This window comes from Alternaria hordeiaustralica (genome assembly GCF_023758085.1).
Source record: "Alternaria hordeiaustralica strain BMP 2776 chromosome Unknown scaffold_51, whole genome shotgun sequence".
Classification (NCBI taxonomy): domain Eukaryota; kingdom Fungi; phylum Ascomycota; class Dothideomycetes; order Pleosporales; family Pleosporaceae; genus Alternaria; species Alternaria hordeiaustralica.
In genome coordinates this window covers 67,797-89,849 of record NW_026056823.1, presented here as the reverse complement: position 1 = coordinate 89,849, position 22,053 = coordinate 67,797, and the positions used below count along the sequence as shown (strand labels likewise).

General features: G+C 52.5%; 8 protein-coding genes across 8 annotated transcripts; 6 read left to right on the top strand and 2 right to left on the bottom strand.

Moving 5' to 3' along the window:
* Nucleotides 1-1,359: 1,359 nt before the first annotated feature.
* Nucleotides 1,360-2,740, top strand: J4E84_010992 (uncharacterized protein; the record flags this gene model as incomplete). The annotated part of the gene is made up of 2 exons (XM_049393547.1): nucleotides 1,360-2,555; nucleotides 2,710-2,740. The coding sequence occupies 2 exons, from the start codon at nucleotides 1,360-1,362 to the stop codon at nucleotides 2,738-2,740; spliced, it is 1,227 nt and encodes a 408-aa protein (XP_049238757.1).
* Nucleotides 2,741-4,204: 1,464 nt separating this feature from the next.
* Nucleotides 4,205-5,259, top strand: J4E84_010991 (uncharacterized protein; the record flags this gene model as incomplete). The annotated part of the gene is made up of 2 exons (XM_049393546.1): nucleotides 4,205-4,210; nucleotides 4,306-5,259. The coding sequence occupies 2 exons, from the start codon at nucleotides 4,205-4,207 to the stop codon at nucleotides 5,257-5,259; spliced, it is 960 nt and encodes a 319-aa protein (XP_049238756.1).
* A 21-nt stretch (nucleotides 5,260-5,280) lies between these two features.
* On the top strand, nucleotides 5,281-7,790 carry J4E84_010990 (uncharacterized protein; the record flags this gene model as incomplete). The annotated part of the gene is made up of 2 exons (XM_049393545.1): nucleotides 5,281-5,288; nucleotides 5,720-7,790. 2 exons carry the CDS (start codon nucleotides 5,281-5,283, stop codon nucleotides 7,788-7,790), a joined length of 2,079 nt encoding a protein of 692 aa, XP_049238755.1.
* Nucleotides 7,791-8,128: 338 nt separating this feature from the next.
* Nucleotides 8,129-8,493, bottom strand: J4E84_010989 (uncharacterized protein; the record flags this gene model as incomplete). Its single annotated transcript, XM_049393544.1, has 2 exons — nucleotides 8,129-8,283; nucleotides 8,340-8,493. 2 exons carry the CDS (start codon nucleotides 8,491-8,493, stop codon nucleotides 8,129-8,131), a joined length of 309 nt encoding a protein of 102 aa, XP_049238754.1.
* A 3,173-nt stretch (nucleotides 8,494-11,666) lies between these two features.
* Nucleotides 11,667-14,414, top strand: J4E84_010988 (uncharacterized protein; the record flags this gene model as incomplete). The annotated part of the gene is made up of 1 exon (XM_049393543.1): nucleotides 11,667-14,414. One exon carries the CDS (start codon nucleotides 11,667-11,669, stop codon nucleotides 14,412-14,414), a length of 2,748 nt encoding a protein of 915 aa, XP_049238753.1.
* Nucleotides 14,415-14,786: 372 nt separating this feature from the next.
* On the top strand, nucleotides 14,787-17,058 carry J4E84_010987 (uncharacterized protein; the record flags this gene model as incomplete). Its single annotated transcript, XM_049393542.1, has 2 exons — nucleotides 14,787-14,849; nucleotides 14,899-17,058. 2 exons carry the CDS (start codon nucleotides 14,787-14,789, stop codon nucleotides 17,056-17,058), a joined length of 2,223 nt encoding a protein of 740 aa, XP_049238752.1.
* A 1,523-nt stretch (nucleotides 17,059-18,581) lies between these two features.
* J4E84_010986 (uncharacterized protein) lies at nucleotides 18,582-20,204 on the top strand (the record flags this gene model as incomplete). The annotated part of the gene is made up of 1 exon (XM_049393541.1): nucleotides 18,582-20,204. One exon carries the CDS (start codon nucleotides 18,582-18,584, stop codon nucleotides 20,202-20,204), a length of 1,623 nt encoding a protein of 540 aa, XP_049238751.1.
* A 688-nt stretch (nucleotides 20,205-20,892) lies between these two features.
* J4E84_010985 (uncharacterized protein) lies at nucleotides 20,893-21,231 on the bottom strand (the record flags this gene model as incomplete). Its single annotated transcript, XM_049393540.1, has 1 exon — nucleotides 20,893-21,231. One exon carries the CDS (start codon nucleotides 21,229-21,231, stop codon nucleotides 20,893-20,895), a length of 339 nt encoding a protein of 112 aa, XP_049238750.1.
* Nucleotides 21,232-22,053: the final 822 nt, after the last annotated feature.

The window sequence follows — 22,053 nt, the reverse complement described above, 5'->3', positions numbered from 1 at the left end:
CGGAAGCGATCGGCCTCCGTTGCGGCCCAGAGAGACTCCGTATGGAACAGCTTCAAGGCAGCTTCACCGCCCTACATCACTTGATCCAAGTGATGATGAGATCTGTGGAGCGAGCTATGGTTTGCGACAAGATTTGCCTCGACTTGAGTTTATGTTTTAGAGGCTGGTCTACGTTGGCTCCATCGCCCAGAGCATACGAGCTTTTCGACCTCAGCTTACCTTATTGGAAGGATTCTTTGTCGTCCAGGGTTCTAAGACTTGAGATTACTACTATGGATACCGGCAGATGGTCTCACAACCTTGCTGCTTCGTGCTCGTCATTGCAGGAACTCAGCCTGCTTCCTCACCATGGATACATCAGGTTCAGCAACGCCCAGGGTGGCTTGGATGTTTGGCCGCACCTTCGTTCCCTGGCTATCTATGACGGCTGTATTGGTATTACGAATGCTGTTCTTAACGACTTCTTCAAGATGCACAAGAATACATTGGTTCGTATTATACTAAAGCATGTCTCTTTGCAGCACGAGTCCTGGTCTGGAATACTGGAGAATATCTACGAACTACCGGCTCTACAAAATGTGTGCTTTGCTTGGCTGAGTCAGAGTATAGCCTATCCAGCGCTGGAACCATGTTCGGACAGAGTGTCGACATGTCCACAGGGGGTCGCATGTAGCAATCGATCAGATGTTTTGCTCGTCATGGGAGCCCTGCTTCCAGTTCCATACACCTTCGAGTTCGAATACCCTGGCCACATTGACTATCGGATTGACTTCACACTGGCTAACGCTGCTCTGTTGTCCGCCTGGTCTGTCGCTTTGTCAACTGATTCCCCATCCGCTCCGTGGTCGAAGTTGCGGGAGAACCTAGAGAGAGTATACCACGGAAATAGCGATATCTTCGCGTGGTGATAGCACCAAAATGATAATCAAGACAGATGCGGCGACTATAAATTGTGGGTATGCCACGTAGCTTTCCCAGACACAGGGTACTGAGGCAGCTGGTCAGAAGTCAAGCAACGACTCCGGCTATCAGAAAGCAAGCTACGTATGCATTGCCGTTGCGGGCAGGGAATGGCTTGAGAAGACAATGTACGCAATAATAATTACATAGCCTACTTTATCTCGTAGATGACTAGGTGACGTGTCTTCCATGAATTTTCCTAGGCACCAGGAATGCTCTCCGCTGCTAGCTTCCTCTGTCGTACCTTCTCTCACATCAGGTTCAGGCTTAGCGTAAAAGCGCACGACCCGGGTGTTGACAAACGGGCAAGAGCGTCTCGCTCACACGATCTCTCACCTCGCATCGACGCAGACTCTTCAACCACACCCTCTCTGCAAGCGCCCCCATCGCCTCATCACCATGGTCACCACTCGAGCTCGCAAGAAGGCGGTCCTCGCCCAAGAGGAAGCGGAAGTTGCTCGGAAGTTGCTGCTGCCGTTTCGGCTACTCGACCTTCCAGCTGAGATAATCGGCAACATCTCTGATTACCTTGACGATCAAGACCTTATCAATGTACGCCGAGTATGTCGCGCACTTACCGCCCATTCGGTCAACGCTTTCGGGCAGCGGTTCTTCGGGCACCTCGTCGTCATCCTACATCCGACCAGTCTCATGACCCTCTTCGAGATCAGCCGCCACAAGACACTATCAATATACGTACACCAAGTGACTGTGAGCGGCGAGCGAATCGGATACGCGATACCTCTCACTGTGAACCAAGAGAAGCATAAGGACCTGCAAACGAGCGTCGAACAGTCTCACATGGATCTCTTGATCCTTACTGAGGTCTTGCGAGAGTTGAAGAACTTGCAAATTGTTCGCGTCGACAAATCTAGTTTCCAACATTCACTGTTTCGGACGGACAAAGCTACTATCAAGTGTGGCCGAGCGTCGATGTTCGACAAGTACTCTGTGGCCTGGAAAAAGGTGGACGACAATAGCTACAATCGAGTGTACGGGTTGACCTTGCAAGCACTGACACAAGCTCAAGTGGAGGAAAAGGTTGAGCTGGATCTCGAACTCTGGAACCCTAGCTGGCCACAGAAAACGTTCAAGTACTTCGACATCGAGTCAATATGCTGGCGCGAAAGTTTGTGCAACCGGTTGCGATGCCTCTCAATTACTGGCGGAATGGATCGTGATTGGATTGGGAGACTACTGAGCTTGAGCACCGGTATCACCAAACTTGAACTCAGGCTGACCATCAAGGTGTTGTTCCTGGCATGCGAGCAAACCGGGGCCTTGTCTTTCCCCAGTCTTCGAAACCTGAGCATCTTTTCAACCGTGATCCATCACGAGGAATGGCTCGGTTTCCTGCGACTGCATGCACCGGTACTGGAGAAAGTCGAACTTCTTTCCGTGGGCCTCCAGCATGGGACATGGCACCAATCCTTAGAGATACTTGAGTCTATGCCTCGCCTTGATAGCCTCGTTCTGGAGAAGCTCTGGGAGCAGGCGCCTTACCAGAGCTCTTCGGAGGTTCCTCTGGTACCCCCCCGATCGCAACCCCGGAAGGTTGTCACTTCACAACCAGAGGAAGATCAGAGCAGCGCTCAGTGCTATGCGCGCTCATCCCAGAACAGTCGCGTCTGGTTGGATTTTCGGGCCAGCGCAAGGTTTGAGTGTGGAGGCATTCGATCATGTGGTAGACTACAGCTGGGGGTATGCTGCGATTCAGCTAGGGAATTAGAGATGAGAACATGGGTGAAGTTCAGAGAGTGCTGTGGTAGAGCAGATGTGATGTATGGATACTACAGCTCTTACTGTGCTTGTACCCAGTTTGAAACATATGTCTTAGCGCGACCCTTTCACCTCTTCCCGCCGCATCTCCATACCCCCAATTTCAACAGGCGGTTGCTCAATTTCCACAGGTTCGTGTTTGTATGCCACCGCTCCTGGTCCCAACTCCTGTATGTGCTTTGCGTGTACCTCATGTGGCGTGACGCTGGTAAGGTCTGTAGAGCCCGACATCTCTCGTGGGCGTGACGAATGCCGTCTCCTCATGATGATGAACACCGCTAATCCGATTATTATGCCTAGCCCTATGCCTCCTCCAACTGCTGCTCCCGCTATCGCGCCCGTCGACAAGCCTGAGGAGCCTGAGGGAGGTGGTGTGGACGACGGGGTCGATGTAAGTGTAGGCGTGGATGTGGCAGAGGGTGATTCACCGATGGCACCGGCGTCGCAGAAGTCGATACTGTAGTACACGAAGGTCGAATTGTAGCAGTCGATCGGTTGGATCTCTTCTTGGAAGCCGGAGCATATGTCGACGGTCGTATCGTTCATATAAATGGTGACTGCGCGCATTGTCAGCATGGCCATCCTCGCATCCATCTTGTCGCGAAGCAACATACCTGTGCATCCTGGGTCCAGGCCGACGACCTGGAAGCTCCCATAAGGGCCATTGCGCCTGAGATCTGTACATGTACCATTCGGATAGCCGTTTGGACCCTCTAAACCTCGCAATGACTCTTGGCAGTTATCATCCTCGAAAAGCGCGATCTGACTCGTTGCGAAAACGCGCGTTGCAAGTGCTGTCAGGAGGAGCAAGAGGAGGTTATGCATCATCGCGTCGGCGCGCGGTACGTTAGCCGCAAATTGGCTTTGGCGGGGCGGCTAAGCAGACAACCAGAATACGAGGGCGCCGGATCATCTCATAGCTGTTATAACTACAGCTGGTGTACGGAGCTGACGACCACTAACATGTAAGGCAACCTGAAGTTAGTTGCCCAGCTCTTGGGGGTCGTATCCATCATAGCTTCACAGGCCTGACCACTCCTTTCCTGACCTGGCATGCAGGATGCGGCATGGGTAACGTAGGCAGCGAATCGAGGCGAGGCTCCAGATTGCATGAAAAGCCACGCTGTGTTCCTGCGGGCCCACAGTGCGGCTGAGGCACTGATATCTTTTTCAGGGTTGTTAGCTGTGCTGCTGTATCACAGTGGATGCTATCTGAATGTGTGCGACGATCGTCCTCTGAGATGTTGCTGTTGTCGCGACAGCCTGCGCGCGTGCAATGAGCCCACAAGTAAGACGGCCCCTGTCGTTGTGGATTAATAACCGCTTCAAGTGTACAACGAAGGGTTGACTGTTGCCGCAGATGGCTTACTGATGGTCTGTAAAGGAGCGCCAAGTTGGCTTGGGAAGAATACGGGTACCCGTTCCGCGGCGAAAATTTGGGGGCCACGGAAAGAGCCGTGGGGCCATGACTGTGACATCCATCCAATCCTCCATGTCGCACTGCAGGAGAGCTACGCACAACACCATCCTCGATATTGAGGTTCCATGATGTCTTCCGGGAAGCAGCCAAGAATCCTTCTTTTCGGTGCCGGTAGCGTCGGAACTGTATACTTGTACCTGCTCAGCAAGGTAGCCGCGACCACTGCCGTCTGCCGCTCGAATTATGAGGTCGTAAAAAAAGATGGCTTCATCATCAATTCATCCATATTTGGTCAAAACCTCCATTTCCGACCCAACGTAGTCCGAGACTGTGGAGAAGCAGCGTCTCAATCATCAGATCCATTTGACTACATCATCGTCTGCAGCAAGGCTATCCCGGATACGGTACCGAAGCTCATCGCTTCTGCCGTCACACCTGGACATACGGCTATCGTACTTATTCAGAATGGGGTCGGTATCGAAGAAGAATACTTGAAGGCATACCCAAACAACCCGATCATCAGCGCTGTCGTCTATATGCCCGCCACCCAACGGCCAGCCGGCGTCATCAAACACGGTGAAGTTGAGAAACTTCAAGTCGGAGCCTATCCCTCTTCTGCACCAAGTAAATGTGCTAAAGCTTTCACGGAACTTGTCACAGCAGCCGGTGCTACAGCGGAATTCTACGAGGACGTTCAGCACAAGCGATGGATTAAACTACTCGTCAATGCATCCTGGAACCCCATGTGTGCTCTCGCTCTGAGCAAAGACACAGATATTCTAACTGCCTCGGAAGAGGCGGACGGTGTTGTACTAGCTGTGATGCTTGAGATTCGCGACATCGCAGCTGCGCATGGCTACGAAATCACGCGCGAGCAGGTGGACAACCAGCTTAGCCGGGCGCAAGCCAGGATCCCTACGAACGCTGGTATTGAACCTAGTATGCTTCAGGACGTTCAGTCGAATCGGAGAATAGAAGTAGAGGCTATTGTGGGCAACCCCGTTCGCATGGGTAAGGAGAAGGGTGTGGCGTGCGTACGATTGGAGATGCTATACATCCTCGCAAAAGCTTTAGATCTTCAGATTGGACGGAGGCCTTGAAGTCGGAACCGACACTGCGATATGGATCTGTAGGTAAAGTCTCGTCAACTACTCACCTTCCGGCTTTGACTGGATATTACTTCTATGGTCCTTCCCATCGACTTGAGCGAACGCCATGCTTCATAGACACCTTGATCCGGGGGTCTCTCCTTCTAATGGGACGATATCCTAGTCAAACACATCATTTGTAGCTGATGATAGCGTTCTGGCGAATAGCGCGTCTTGTCGCTGTCCCTTTCACTTCTCGTCCACCGCCGGTATCGCGCCAAGCCATCCGTTTGTCCAGCGCTCCGCATCGCAATTCGCGACTCACCACCGCTTTTTCAGAATAAACTGTCGTCATTTCCACGGTGACCAACAATAGGCACGGACCCAGCCACAATAGCAGTCAAAATATCTTTTGCCCACGCACAAAGCGATACAAACCCTCAAAACACCCGTCCTGCTTCATTGCTCTCAGTTATCAAATCAAACACTCCAATTCTTTCCCATCGCAGCAACCAACACAAGCTCTTCTATTTGACGATACCCAAAATCTCATCATACCCTGCTTTGCGAACTCACCTGCCGCACGCTATACCGACAAGATGCGCACTGTCACCATCGCCCTTCTTTGCTTCCTCTTGCTAGTAGCTCTCGACATCGGTCGCATCGCCGCATCATTTGGCGTCTTTCCGCTGGTTGTTCGCTATCTCCGCACCTTCGTCTCGTACCTATACTGGGAGATCTGCTGGGAAGTCTACTATCAGTTCACCCACAATTTCGAAGGAGTTCCCCTCTACCTCCGCTTCATCGCACTCCTCATCTGCATCTACCTCACCTTTTACCTATACGTATATATCAAGTATACCTACTGGATAGGCTCTCATCCCGAGGCCGACCAAGATCACCCCCATGAACCTGCCGAAAAGGGACAATCGCAAGACACGAAGCTCCCTGTCACTCCCACCGTCGCTCACATCACACCGCCGCCCGTCACACTACCGCCTGCAGAGCCAGCGCCTCCTTCATATCCTCCGCCGTTCGAGTTCCCCTTCACCAACTTCCGCGGCACCGGCGAGTCGTTCGCACACTCCGATCGACGCGACCCGACACACTATCCCGTTCTTCAACTGTCGACTTCTTGGGGCAATACCCGTCGCAAAGAACGCGATTACTGGCGGTCTGCACCTAGGCAACCACCACCAGCCTATACGTCTACCGAGCACGAGAAGGTCGCCGCGACACCTACCATACCGAAGCCAGAAGTGGCTCAAATCACTACGAAGTCGACAACGACTACCACGAAGGATCAGGTAGTCATCGCACCTGCCCATAAGGTTGTCGAGCTACCTCCGATATACACTCCTACCCAACCCCCACCTACCCTCCCATCAGCTCCCTCGATCGACCCTCAGCTAAAGGCTTTACAAGATGTGGAGGATAAGAAGCATCTGGTTGTTGCTGAGATGAAGTCCTTCCTAAGTACCATCGGTACTGATGCAGGATGTGAGGCACCAGCTGCTCAAATCTTGGCCTTGATGGTAGCAGCGAAAATGCACCTGATGCCATTCTTCCCAGGAGGGCTTTCTACCCTCAACCGAGATTTCCTCATCTGGAAAGACGCAATTGTCGAGTTCTGGTGCCGATTTCGGCCATATGGGTGGGAGATCCAAGAGGATGAAGATGGGAGGCTGCGAACATTCCTTCAGCAGTACAGAGATACTGCCATCTGGTTGGGGTTGGAACACCATCTTGATGACCTCACAGTTATCCCCAAACCAGCCCAGCCTCCCGCGTCAAGTACGCAAGACCCTCCAGCACCCAAGATGGGGACGCTGTCCGCCATCCCCACCACCACCAAGTACCTCCCCGCTCCCGCCATCCCGATCGCTCCGCAGCCGCAAAAGGCACCGAGTACCTCCGCGCCTATCCAACAGGCGCCTCCCCAGCAGCCGATAGTGGCCCAAGGTGCAACAGCCCTCATTGACTTCGGCAATGAAGATTGGTATGGCCTGCCGGAGAAACAGCTTATCCGTCTCACGTGGGATCGATTCAGATGGCCCAACGAGGCAGCCGCCAGTACGACCATAGGGTCATTCAATATACCAGAGCTTCTTTCGTTACCCACGAAGCATCCAGAGTTCATCATGGCATCGTATGTGAAGACGGAGCTTGAGAAAATGGCGCCAATCTTCAAACGCGCTTCAGTAGTTCTCCGACTCCAAGGTCGTGGATGCCCGTTGTTCCGTGAGCACGGACTCGAGATGGCACCGTTGATGGGCAACATGACGGCTTGCCTCTCTCGCGCTGCCGAGATGACCAATCAGTGCCAAGAGGTTGCAGATTGGGATTCTCGGGATGAATGGTACCAAGCCTGTCAGTATTTCCACCGGAACGTCTTCGGACGAAAGGGGGTGTGGGATTGGCTGTGTCACCAGTACGACTCCAGGGATAAGAAAGAGAAAGACAAGCACTACAAGACTCGTCCTCTCAGGGAGTTGTGGGAGAAGATGGCGCCGACATGGCTCCCAGACATCGCAAAGCCTTGAGTCCGACGTCGTTGTATACGTCTCACACCATTATCAGCTGTCATACCGACAGCCTCACAGTATTCAAATACCTCCTCGGTACCTCACGCCGTTTCAAACTTCACCCACAATATAGGTTGTATTCCTCAACACCTCTCTTGTCTTTTCAGTTTTACATAGAACGTATCAATGTCACCATATTAAGAAGAGTTATTCCAAGTAAAATGTGTATTAATGCTCACTCCCTATCTAAGACAATCGAAGGAAAGATGTTGTACATGTCTAAGAAACCAAGGCACGACCATCGTTGAGGTTATACTTTATTCGCGCCATGCCGAATGAGAAGCGACGAAAGACGCTTATGCGGAGGGAGTAGCGGGAGCCTCAGCAGTGGGGTTGACGTCGGAGCAGATGAGAGCCTGGCCGAGGATGGGGATGAGGCAGCACTTGGCCTGCTGGCCGGACTCAGCGCATCCGTCGATGAACTGGTTGATGCTGGTGGGGGTGGTGGTAGCTGAGAGAATGTTAGTGATTATGTTTCTGATTGGAAAGATGATGGGGAGGACGTACGAGGAGCGCAGTCCAAGTTGGCGAGGTTCAGGACATCGGTAGCGCAGCAGACGGGGTTGCCGGAAGAGCAGAGGCCAACCTGGCGCTCGTCAAGGGGAGCAGCGAAGGCAGCGGTGGCGGCGAAAGCGACAATGGCGGTGATGGTGAACTGCATTTTGAAGGTTGATTGGGTTGGTTGGTTCTTGTGAAAGAAGGAAGTGTTGTTTGGAAGTGGTGTTGTAGAGTTGTTGATGTGAGTTGAATGTGTTTGATGATGTTCAATTGTCGAGGCATCGTTGCCCTCTTTATACCTTCTCAGTCCTCATCTTGTTCAAGGTTCATTCCAAGTACACGCTTCATTACATTGCCTTCGTCATCAAACACCGGCATACCCAGGCTACGATCGTCATCGACGCCAGGGGAATTAGCTGACAGCCGGGAGCGCACGTCCATAACGGTCAAAATAACGGTGACAGGTCCGCCTGGCGTCCCCAACTTCTTCATGGCGAGTCTGCACCCGGCCAAGAATGACGTCGATCTCAGCTGGTTTGGCTCTGTGGTACCTGGCTGATCATGCTGACTGGTTGGTACCGAGGGTGGATTATCCGTTAGGGCTGTTGATCTCGAAACCTGCACGGCTGGAGTTGCTGTCGCATGAAGAATGGATACTGTGGAACGTAGATCGATATCGGAGGTATAGCCATTCAGGGCAGGGATCAGATGTCGAACGCGAACATACTTACACATTGGGCATCTTTTCGCTGCCCCTGGCACGTACATTTACTGCAGGGTGTCCTGGCTGTATGCACGTTATTCACGTCAAAGCCTCTCATAGGGTTTTGTGGCTGCCACAGACTATGCCATAGGGTGGTCGGACACCCTCCACGAGTTGAGGCTTCAGCGCCAGTGACGTACCCTAAGCTGGGGTACCGGCTACCGGAGCGCTCGTTCACAGGCGCTGCATAAGGCTCATCTCCGAGCCTCAAGTTCACCAAGTCAAACGCTTGTGGGAGTGGTCTGAGTGCGCGTAGACCGCCTGAACGGCACCTAGCATGAAAGTGTATTCATGCGAATGTGAGAATGTGTACACGATTGTCGTCTTGCTTTGACCGATCGACTTGGTGGAGGCGATGCTTCATCGTCACCCACACCACGCGTTCATTCCAACCTTGAAAATCTTTCTTTAGCAACCGGCAGATTTACCAGAGCTGACCCATGACAAGGTGTGGCAAACAGCTGTCAAAGAACTCAAGCGCCTCAATACGCCATCCGATGATGCTAGAGGTAGGTGTGACGAAGTCCAGAAAAGCGATCGAAACGTGGGGCTAAGGGGTTTAGCAAGGGTATTGGCGAATGGGAATCTAGAACCAGCTTCCAAGGAAGCCCTGTAACACGGTGGAAAACCTGGTGATGGTTCGGCTAGCGTTTGATATAGCACAAGGATGGGAATCTATAGGTACTCACAGAGTTCAAACGTCAAAGGCTGTCAAATTGTGCGAATTGTCCTAAGGCTGACATTTACATCCGTAATATCCGTTAGAGTTTGGATGAGGCCATTCGCACACATCTGGTCAGCACAACGAGACCCGCATTCGGTCCTAAACGACGAAAGAAGGTGCATTTCTCAGGAGACGTTGTGAAAATGTATGGAACGGAACGTTGCATGCCCAGGCGGCCGTTAAGCCCCACTTGACCGCGCCTTGCCTGATCCTGGCGTGACAGCCCGAGCAGCCGACCTCGCTTGCATCGATCTACGTCACAACAAAGACCCGGTTCCTGACAACGCAGCAAGATCTGAACAAGTCGCGCAGGACGATTTACATCATTTTGCTATCGCGCAACCAATCGCGACAAACACTTCATTTAACTGAAGTGCATTCTTTGAGGCGAAACGCATTCTTCCACGCGATCCTGCCATCCTATTTACGCGAGGGCGGCGAGGCTGATGGCCTAGTGCGTGTGGTGGCGCAGGGTCGACGAAACTCAGGAGCGGACGTGACAGCTCAAGGCGGTAAGTACAGCACATGCAGCGCGTAGTGGAAGGGCCAGAAGCAATGCCATGGTACCGAGATGCTCGCGCATTGCGATGAACTGTGGCCATGTGCCAGATGTGCCAGGGACATTTGCGACACACCAGGAAGGGCACGGCCATGCTTCGAAGCTCTTCGGCACCCGCCCACAGTCACCGCTCTCCTCATGTTGTTCTAGAATGACCCCAGGGTCAGATTCTAATCGACCTCTGCAGTCAGACTGCTACTACAGACAACACTACATTCGACGGCGTGAATGTCAACTTTGAGTTTGATTGATCTGGCGCTTGGTCGGGTCTACAAACGCCACGATGCCGCTACGGCGCGGCTAAGATCTCGAACCAACACCATAGCAAAGTGGACGACGATAGCCGATTACAGACTACAGTAGTAGCATCTGACCGCTTATTTGACTATTCTAATAACCTTTTTGGCGACTACCAGAGTACATGTAGAGATTTGTAGATGGCGTCCTTCACCGCCACTCAATCTGTACTCGCGGATACTGATATCCTCCATACCTACTGCGCTTCCTGCTATAGAAAGAGCTCTGTTCTCTTTCTCTCGGTCAACATTGCTTGCAACAAGTGCAAGTGAAGTTTCGTCAGCCTTAGATTCCGCTTTCAAGCATACTTGCCTCTGCAAGTTCCGAATCGCCATCGTGGTTTGGACGACTCCAAGACTCTGAATGAAGGCGTCGCAAAGACTATTGCTGAGGAGCTTTGATCCGGTCGTGATTACCTAGGTATCCACCTGACCTAGAAGCCTAGATACGATAGTCGATATGCAGATGACCCAATGGACCTACCTAGATACCTTGACTTATCACTACATTATAACGAAGAATAAAGTATGACGAGCTTGACAAACGAGTACAGCAGCTGGTTTTGAGGTCCCGAAGCTCTCTTTACATTGGCAGCTTCTGATTGGGATGTCGAGCATACCTAGGCACTCAAAAACAGGATACGTTTTATGCACATTGCAACAATCTCATCATTTCGATAATCCGTTTCGCATCCACACCACGACTGCCCTGACATGACGCCGTATTATACCAATGGATCTGAGGCGTAGTTGAGTGTTTGAATCGATTCGGGCCGTTATGAGTCGTGCTCGCTGATAGTTCTGTGCCCCGCCTTTCTAGGGTCACGTGCAGTGGGAAATAGGTCTAGCGGCGCTCGGCAGGGTTTGCCCGCCTTCTCATTTGGAGCTATACGAGCTGCGGCAGCACCAGGAACCGCCATCGTCGCACTCAGGCACCCCACCCATCACAGAACGCGAACATCGAGCGTTTCTCTGCCTCGAATCGGCTCACATCATGTCGGGTCTCAACGAGCCACAGACCTTCCTCGCCAAGTACACCTTGTACAAGCGAGCCACCGAATACATTGCAGGATGGATTGCCGAAACCGCCGCGTCCATCGGCTTCGAAGTCAAAACGAAGGAACAAAAACAGACAAAGTCGAAATCTAAGTCGAAAAAGGGCGCGGGCAGGAAAGGCAACCAGAATGCGAAAGGTGGAGGTGGTGGCACAGTATACCAACTCGGAGTATCGGACTTTGTACCAATGGCAGAAGCGATAGCAAAAGCTGGAGAAGAAGCAGAGTCTGAGATTATGGTCCCTGTTGCTTTGTGCAGGCACTTCAGTCGCGCCATTCAAACACGTCGGAAGGTCTCGCAATGGTACAAGGCGAAAGTCAACCCGGATACGAACAGTGACCTGCGGCACGAATACTTCATCAAGGTTCTCGAGGACACCTTCGCATCCCTCAAGCCATTCCTCGGGTCGGGCGGACCAGAAATCGCACGCAAAAATGGTTCCGCTACTAATGTGGCTGACTTATCGTCACGCAATCGCTTCGCAGGGCTGACCGTCGATGAGCTTGTGGCACTAGCCGACGAGGAAGATATTGCCGAAGATACACTCCCTGACGTATCTACTGTCACGCTCGAGGAAGCTGAGGAAGACAAAGAGGACGATTTCTGGATTGCTGTTGCGCTTATGCTACAGGAACAACAGGACATGAGGGAGGTGGTCCGTGACAACTGGCAGAAATACAAGAGCGGCAAAGTCGACTTGATTGTGGCAGCCATGACCACGGATACGGCTATTAAGCTTGCTCAAAGTGCGGAGGCGAAGTTCGACTTGCTAGTAACACGACCGAAGAAATATCCAGTCACGGAGTATCCGGTCTGGACGCTCCCCGCCGTTCTTTTTTACAATAACCATGAAGATATGCACAAGTGGTCTCTCGCGGAGATTGCAAAGCCTTCCACCAGGCTTGGCGTTACAGCAGACGCCCAGAGTGAAGCACATTTCGACTTCTGGCCGGTCTTCGCTGGCTTGAAGTTCTACCTCCACAAGCACATGACAAAAAAGAACTCGATTCCGCAAGTGATGCCGAAGGACTTCGGCGATGCCAACATTCACAATCGAACATTCAGAGCAATCGAACTTGCCCAAATCATGCGGATCGTCGCCAAAGCAGCCAAACGCCCACCACTGCTGGATATGGTCTCCAAAGGTCTACTGGACATGTTTACCGAGCACAAGATCCCAATGTGGCTCACATATGGCGTGCAGCTTCATTTCGACTCGCAAGACATCATGGGCGAGATGACCAACCGACCGCATTTTGAACTTCAGGTCTACCTGAACCATCTAATGGGAGTAGAACAGGCCATTACGAATAACTGGGAGGATCCGATGATGCCAGACAATATCCAAGATGAATGTTATAAACCTTTCAGAGAAGCATACAACGACATCAGTCCCTGGGCCAACCATGATGGGTTTGCCGAACAATGGCAACAGCTTGCGCAAGATCCAAAGGTCAATGGACACCCCATCTTCGGGATGATGAAGAAAAAAGCGTTCTACATATATAAGCACCATCCTTTGCTCAACGGCATGTTGAAGTACCACTTTCTCGTTCACTGGCACGCAGCTGGCCTGTCACACGAAGCAACTTCATGTTCTCTTCTTTTCATGGCTCATGTTTATATGGGGACACAGCTGAGAAGCCCTTCCGACCCAGTGTGGCCCGACATGGAGTTCATGCTCTTCAGCCAGGATCCCCGATACGTGTTGATTAAGAGACCACCCGAGTCGCCCGAGGAAGCACGGACTCTCTTCGATCTTGCTACTGGCCAGCCCACGCTCAAGCAGGTGCAATCATATACCTTTGATCGTCTGGACCTTAGCCGTGGAGATCTAGGCCGGCCTAGATATGATCCCACCAACAAGTCTCGTCTGTTCAGAGATGCAACCGTGTTTGGAGAGACTGTCTACTTGCCGCGCGGTGCTAGTGGCTGTTGGATCAAGAAGATACCCGGTGGAGCCTTTAATGGGAGAATCGACACTATTACTACGGCACTTCTCGAGGCTTCTGCTCCTGATGCAACCCGTGGCCGTCTCGCGCGCGCGATGCAGGCCTCTCAAGAGCAGCAGGGACTAAAACTGGAGCCTATCAACGGCAGAGAGGGACTCACATCTGTTGCTATTTTGCAACATTTTGCTTTCTGGCTGCAGGCTGACTTGCCAGATCTTTATTTCAACGGAACGTTGATGCAGCGGCAATGCTCGGATACGTGGAAAGCCATCTACGCAGCGCTCGAGGACGACCCAGCTTGGGATCCGTCTTTCTCAGAAACCGGACGATCGCCGCAACATGCAGCGAATACCATCATTACTACGTCCGTGATCGAAGGGAAATATCCTCGGTTCATGGACATAGCGCGAAGAGCGATGCGCAATCATCTAAGGCAACAGGAAGAAAACTATGAGTGCGCGCAAAGCGAGGTATGCTTGAAGGATTTGACGACGTACCACAAAGGAGCCGCCAGGCTCTTTACGGACGATGGACCTTTGAATGTGGACAACTTGTACAAAGGTTGGTCGCAGGAGCACAGACAACAGAGGAAGCATAATTTTGCGGCCGCTGCCGCACAGGCCGAGGTCACAACTGGGAATGCCGATTTGCAAGAGATGTTCCAAGCTCGGGCGATGCAAGCCATGAGTTCGATGATTACGGGCGGCCCGGCCGGCCAGTGTATGGTGATGTAACGCATCATCGAAATCTCGGCGTGTTTTGCATCGCGCGTAACCATACGATGCTTCAAATTCTTGGGAGTGTCACGTTTCTCAGTATGCGAGTTGTTATGGTGACGTTACGTGAAAGACATTACCCGGCATCCTCGACGAGGCAGCACCCTGAGACTAGCCATTTCGGGACGGCTGCCTGAAAGCCACAACATAGTAAGGAGTTGCAGCCTTGCTCACGGGCGTTTGAAATGGAATATAAAACTCACAGTAAGACGACATGAAAATGGCATTCTAGATACATCGCAACATCTCTTGACAAAATTTGACGTTATATTCCTATTTCTGCACAACATCACCGAAACACACTACTAACGATCATCCGATCGCATCAGAATGGCACCGATTTCAAACCCTCTCAATATCACCAATGTCGCAGACGGGGAAACGATTCATCAGGTATGGTGCAGTTGCTATGTTGACCGTCTATAACTAACACGTACAATAGCGCTGTCTCCTTGTCACGGGTACCTATGCGCTTACCGCTGCTGAAGGAAGTTACATCCATGTTGCTACCAAAGGCGCAAACAAGGCCGACTCCTTTCCCGAGCAGACGTGGCCGATAGCAGGCGGTAACTTCAAGGCCCTCGTTATGCTCTCGCCAGGACAGAACGTCTTGGAATTTGCCTACGTCTGCAATGACTGCCTTGAACACACCATCGAGGTGAACGTCAACTACATCCCGCTCTTGCAGTACCCGCCTCTTCACCTCGCTATCATGGTCGCCGCAGACTCGCCATGCTTCATCGACTGTCCACCCTCAAAGGCCGCTGGGATGTCTTCGGCGCACTCTGACCTCCAAGCAGCTATCGCCAAGCTCCGCATGACGGCTTACATGTGGCAAGCTATGACCGCGGAAGACTTGAGGCTGCAAGGTGTTGGGCGTCGAACGTTCAGGCTGGATGAGGAGTGGACTGCGGACACGATTAGTCGCGACTTCCTCAATGCGCGCGTTGAAGAGGCTCTCGACGGAGAAGGTGCCATGCGATCGACTGCCAAAGTCAACGTTATTCGCTGTTCCAGGACCGTCAAGGAGATCCGTAATAAAGAGGTCGCGCAACAGAACCCTAACGCACGTCGTGACAATGACTTGTTCGACTGGTTTCTGGATGCGCTTAAGGAACAAGCAGGTCCCTTCGCTTCCGATGCCCGACCCATCGTTGCTGGGTTGATCTTGGACTCACACTACAGCATCTCGCAGAAGCTGATTCTCGGACACGCAGCTCTGGGTTGCCATAACCCCGACGGAATCTCACTGGGTATGTTCGGTAGCCACCTGACCTACTCTTGGCCGCGCTTCTTGGAAGAAGTCACAGGCTGTCTCACAGACGTCCGTGCACCTGGAGACAAAGTAGGCAATGACAACGGCCAGTGCGACACCATGTGGGAAGCATGCGCCATCGGCCAAGGCGCGTTCCTCCATGAAATCGGTCACGCATTCGGATCGCCTCATCGCTCTGGCATCATGGAGCGTGGATATGCGCAAGACTGGCCCAAGAACTTCCTCCCCAAGACCGCGTACTCTGGCCACCTAAAAACAGAAGGCGTACTTGTAGACCCTCACAACACTCCTAACAATGCTCGTTGGAATCTAGCTGATGCGCTCTCCTTCCGCATGCTGCCCCACTTCCGCCTGCCCATCGACCCCACCATCAGCAACGAAGAACGACATGCTTCGCCCGAGGTCCACGCTGAGCACACCGACGATGAAGGCCCGACGAAACTCGTCATCAGCTCAAGCAGCGGCATCGTACGCTTTACTTTCAACCGTACAGAGACATCCCAGCCCCTCGGCTGGACTCACAACGCACCGAAGCGCATTGAGTATACGGAATCCTCTCTCGAAGAGCGTTTCGATCGATCCCAGGCCCTCCATCTCAACATCCTCGCCTATAACGGAAAGGAGACCAACATCGGCAACGTTTGGAAACTCCTCGCCAGCAGATCATACATCCGCATCCCAGGCTCCGATATCCGACTCGCAAAGCGCCTGGCCTTCCCCGATGAGTCCGATACTCGTCGGTACGAATGGGCGCAGCTCCTCCATGAGAAGGGCAAGGATGGAAACCTACACCGCGCCGTTTCCATCGATCTAAGGGTCGGATGTTTATGGGATGGCGGCGTGGTGAAGTATGCAGATGGTCACACGAGTCACTGGGGACCCATGCGTACATACGGCCGTAAACACCAGTTCGGCGGTCACGCTTCCGAGAAGCTACGCCTTCCCGAGGGAGTGGAGATTAGTTCCGTCGAGGTCGTCCCTAGGGATGGTGTAAGGCTACATCTCAGCGACGGCACCAGTGCCGGCGAGCTCAACGCGAGGCGTGGCTCGGACATTGTGAGGCTGACACCCAGCCCCGATGAGATCATCGTGGGATTCTTTGGCAAGAGTCAGAGGGGAGGCTTCTGCGGCGTCGAAGAGTTCGGTGTTATCACTGTGAAGAGAGATGTGGGGATCGCAGGTTTGCCGGATAGTGTGTGGGATTTGGATGAGTTGAAGAACACGAGTGGAATGGATGGTGATGAGGATGATGGAGAGGACGAAGACCGATACGACGACGAGGATGAGGACGAAGACGAAGAGATGGACTACGACGATGATGAGTGAGCGCGTCAGTTTGAAGTTCTGAAGAGCCCACAGTGCTTCGTTATCGAGGTGAAACGAACATCGTGCTTGAGCGCCGCAGTGTGGTAATATTAGTGTACCTGTCCCAGTCTCTCCACATCTAGACGTGTAAGCGAATCGATCCACAAATCAGGCTGCCTTCCCAGGAGTGAGAGTAGACGATATGGGCCGAGATATCCATCAAGATTGCACTTGATGTATGCCCAATCATGGGCAAAGATGCGTCAATCGAAAGCCAATGTGGCCATGAATTGAGGTGCTCGGCTCAAGACCGAGTAGTCTACTTTAGCAAGCAGGCGAATCGACCCCAGATCACATGAAAAGTCAGACACATCCCCGGATTCTGCAAGGACAATCCGGCGAGCGTTCGGCTGGGTCCCGGCTTCCATGTCTCAGCGCAACGGTAGCACCACACTCGGGCACGTCCTGGAGTGCATAAGGCTGAAGAATCTGGGGTCTAGTCTTGTGCTACGTTCGCTACGTGACTAATAGTAGGTGTAGCTTTCGACGTTGATGATGATGCTGCGGTGAGAAAGCTAGTTGTGAATGCGCCTCTTATTGAGACTTCTTAGCCGCGTTAGATGGTAGCCTCCATCGAATTATTGTATGCGTTCTGAACGTACAACCGGTATCGACAGCTTGCTACGCTGGCTGGTTACTTCCACTGGTCGCATAAGATGTGCAGGAACTGGACTCTCACGATGTGGAGGTCGCGCGAATCTCGCAACAACACTACCTGAGTAGAGCATGATATGCTTTCAAGCCATGCAAATAAAACTCTGCGGCATTTGACTCAGCATGACCAAAGCAAACCTCTACAACCGCCGGCTTGGGAAAGGGGTGAGTTGAATGCAGTGACATGCGACGGAGTCATGATAGGCCTGATAAGGTTTCCCGATGGATGAAGTCTGACACGCTCGCCGCCAAGGCCGTGACCCGATGAAGGGCCGGCCCTCTCGCTATTCCCGAAACGCGTCCGCCGCCACAAAGTACCCCAAAAAAGATACTGCTAAGCTGCAGAATTTTTCTGCTGGGAACATACGGAACGGCAAAGCTACACATTCCACACGGTAATCCCGCGATAAGCATTGCCGCTTGGCCTGTCGCGCTCAAGGCGACGCGAACTGGCGGCGCCGACCCGCTCGTAGCCGACGTGATCCTGGCTCGAAAATTTCGATCATGCTACTGTCACGGTTCAACTTCTGCATCTTGCGCGGCAAAACGACTCTGTTGCCCGCCAAGTGGACCGACGATGAAAATTTGGACGGTCGACTGGCTTTCCAGAGCGTGGAGTACGCCGACGGCTAACATGATGGCTCATGGAGTCTTGCGCCATGACTCCACTTTCTGGAGTGGTGGGTAACCGTGGTTTGATTGAAATATCGTTTTCGTCCCTGGCTCTTGCGCACTTGACATCTATCGTATACATCACAGCTTCGTCGTTGTTGTTCTTACTTTGAACCTCAAGCCCCACCCCAGGGTCCCTCGCCAATACCACCACCAATATGGCATCCGCCTCTGAGGAGATCACGCCCAAGATGGACCAGCGGTCGGACAAGTCGATCCCGCACTCTTCGAGCGACGTCGAGAAGCAGGCCGCACCCCCCAAGGATGAGCTTCAGCGTAAGCTTTCATCCCGACACTTGCAGTTCGTCGCCATCGGCGGTACTGTAGGAACCGGAGTCTTCATTGCTAGCGGAGGTTCCATCGCTACTGCTGGTCCCGCTGGTGCGCTCCTGGCTTACGTTTTCGTCGGTACTCTGGTCTACTCCGTCATGCTCAGTTTGGCTGAGATGGCTACCTACCTCCCCATTTCTGGTGCATTCACACAATACGCTGCCCGCTTCGTCGACCCTTCGTTAGGATTCTCCATGGGCTGGATTTACTGGTTTTCGTGGTCCATCACCTACGCACTCGAACTCACAGCCGCTGGACTCATCATCCAATGGTGGGACTCGGATCTCAGCATCGGTATCTTCATCACCATTTTCTGGGTACCAATCACGGCCGTCAACTTTTTGCCCGTTGACATTTTCGGTGAATTCGAATTCTGGTTTGCTCTCATCAAGGTTGTTGCCCTTGTCGGTTTCTGGATATACGCCATCTGCATGAACGCTGGTGTCGGCGCACAAGGCTACATTGGCTTCCAGTACTGGAACTCTCCCGGTGCTTTCGCTCCGTACCTTGCCGAGGGCCCTGTTGCCAAGTTCGTCGGTTTCTGGGCTGTCCTCATCCAGGCTGGTTTCGCATACCAGGGTACTGAGCTCTGCGCTATTGGTGCTGGAGAGTCCGCGAACCCCCGTGTTACCATGCCCTCGGCTATCCGAAAGACCTTCTGGAGCATTTTCACGCTTTTCGTCTTCACAATCTTCTTCGTTGGCATTTTGGTCCCCTACGACAACGAGGCTCTTCAGATTGGTGACACCAACGCCGGTTCATCTCCAATGGTTATTGCTTTCCAGCTCGCTGGAGTCTCCGCTCTTCCCGATATCTTCAACGCCATCCTGCTTACCGTCGTTCTCTCGGCCGCCAGCTCCAACGTCTACTCAGGCAGCCGTATTCTTGTCGGTCTTGCGGAGGAGAAGTGTGCCCCTGCGTTCCTCAAGGCTACCACCAAGCGAGGTGTCCCATACTGGGCGACCGCAGTCACCGGCGCCATGGGTCTGCTTGCCTACATGAACCTTAGCGCCAACGGTGGAGAAGCCTTCAACTGGCTCCTCAACATCGTCTCCGTCGCAGGTTTCATCGCCTGGACTTGTGTATTGATCTGCCACATCAGCTTCATGCGCGCACTCAAGGCTCAGAACATCGACCGTGACACCCTCCCGTTTAAGTCATGGGGTGGCCGCCCACTCGCCATCTACGGTGTCACTTTCTGTGCCATCATCACCATCACCCAAGGTTTCACCGCCTTCGTCCCATGGAGCGTTGAAGACTTCTTCATTGCATACATCAGTTTGATCCTCTTCGCCGTACTTTACATCGGACACAAGCTCGTTACCAGGAGCAAGTTCATCAACCCCGCGGAAGCCGATCTTCTGAGTGGAAAGTTCGAGGACGAAGTTAGCGAGACTTGGGAAGAATCTTCCGCTAGTGGCTGGAAGAAGATGATCAACAAGTTTTTGTAAACATTGCTTCATGGCAACAAAAAGTGTTTTGGATTCTATTCGATCCGATAGCATAGCGTAGCGTTTGGGGCATAGCATTTGCACGGCGTTTTTCATTTCTAGCGTTTAGGCCGCGGCAGATACCAGTGTTAATGTTTACTCTTCATACTTCAAATCTCTTTGATCTGCACATGGTGAATTTGTTCAGGCTTATTACATTTGTTGATCTCTCAGCTCTTTGTGGCTGTGCACAGATCATCTCAGCCATATCCAACCTGTTATTCGATCAACACCGCCACACTGTGGCTATGCCTGTCTACTGAGTCGATCGCCTCTTCCATCAACTGTGTTACTCGGTGTTGATCAGACATTGAGTCCACCGATACGAGCTAATATCATCGTCACCGATGATCGTAGTCCACTGCTTGAACTTGTCGTGTCAGAAGTGGAAGCTTGCTCGCTGTATCACACATGCGGGGTGACGTAGCGGGCGCTTTAAGCTTAGCCTGCTTGAGGAAGATTGTGATGTTGCAAACTTTCATATTTCCTCATGCCGTGGTATCGAACTCCAATATTATACAACTCCGTAGAAACATGACTCCATCGCTCAATAACATGTCGTAACCGCATCAAATCCCGCTTGCCTCCTTCCCCACATTGACCGTCAACTTCCCCTGTGTCCATATAGCTCTATATATCGTTGTATCGTCTAACCCCAGAGCCTGACAACCTCCATAACGCCCAGACCCAGTGCAGTGATCTGCAGAGCGCGACTTGGTGAGAGCATGTCGGACGCCGCGCTCTCAGTGGTGTTTTTTCCACCGCTGCCCTTTCCACCCTTGCCTCCTCCCTTGCCGCCGCTGCTAGCTCGTTCTTCGAGTTGAACTTCTGGCATAACCAGGATGTCGCGTGCGGCAAGCGCTTCGCGAAATTGGGCGCGAGATCCGATGAGTGCTGGTTCAGCTACCGCGTCTGGGTTGGCGACGGGTGCTGGGCTGGCGAGCGCGACAGTCGCAAGGAGAAGAGTGGTTGCTGCTGTGAACTTCATGGTGGTGATGTTTGAGGTAGATTTGCAAGCTTGTGTTTGGAGATGGAGAGTTGTAAAGGGGGTAATGGACTCGAGGTAGGGTTTTATAGACTGATGAGTATATTAAGGGTGACTAGCTGATGTATGAGTCGCTGCAATGAGTCTTTGGTGTAACCTTGAGGCCGATTTGATGAGCTGTATGCACATGGAAAGGAGGCGCGACGCATCGCATTTATGTATTCAGGCCATAAGCGGTGTGCTTCATGAATTACGCCGTGGACGCCTTAAGGCTGTACACAGCCCTGCGCGCGCAGAGTAAGATCGCCAACACAGCCTGCTTTCAGCTTGTCGCGATTCTGGTAATGGTCTGTGACGTCGTGAGGATGTTGGACCAATTACAATCGGTATCTAGCCAGCCATGGAAAAGCGCGAGATTGGGCTGACGGCTTGGCTTTCTTGGCGGTCAGCTGAACAAGGCGTTCCGTCCCGCTCTTGGTCGCCTGCCTCGAGAGCTTGACATCCTCCAAGGACTTCCGTCATTCCTGTTTCTGTTCCAGGGCAGAAACGCAGCCAGCGACATGAGCGCAGTACTGGTAACATAAGCTTCGCTGGATTCTTTGTGCCCAATGAAGCTCGTGTCACCGTTCAACTATTCCTGGTATCTGACAGTATACATCGGCATTGCAGCATTTGGAGACAGGAGACGAGATGGGAGTACGGAGGTTTTTGAACATGATCTAGATTGTACATGGACGACTAACAGGAGACTTGTGTATGCGATCCGTATGAACCTGACAGATCATGTTTGCTTTCCGATGTGAACTGATCCTTGTCCTGGTTTGA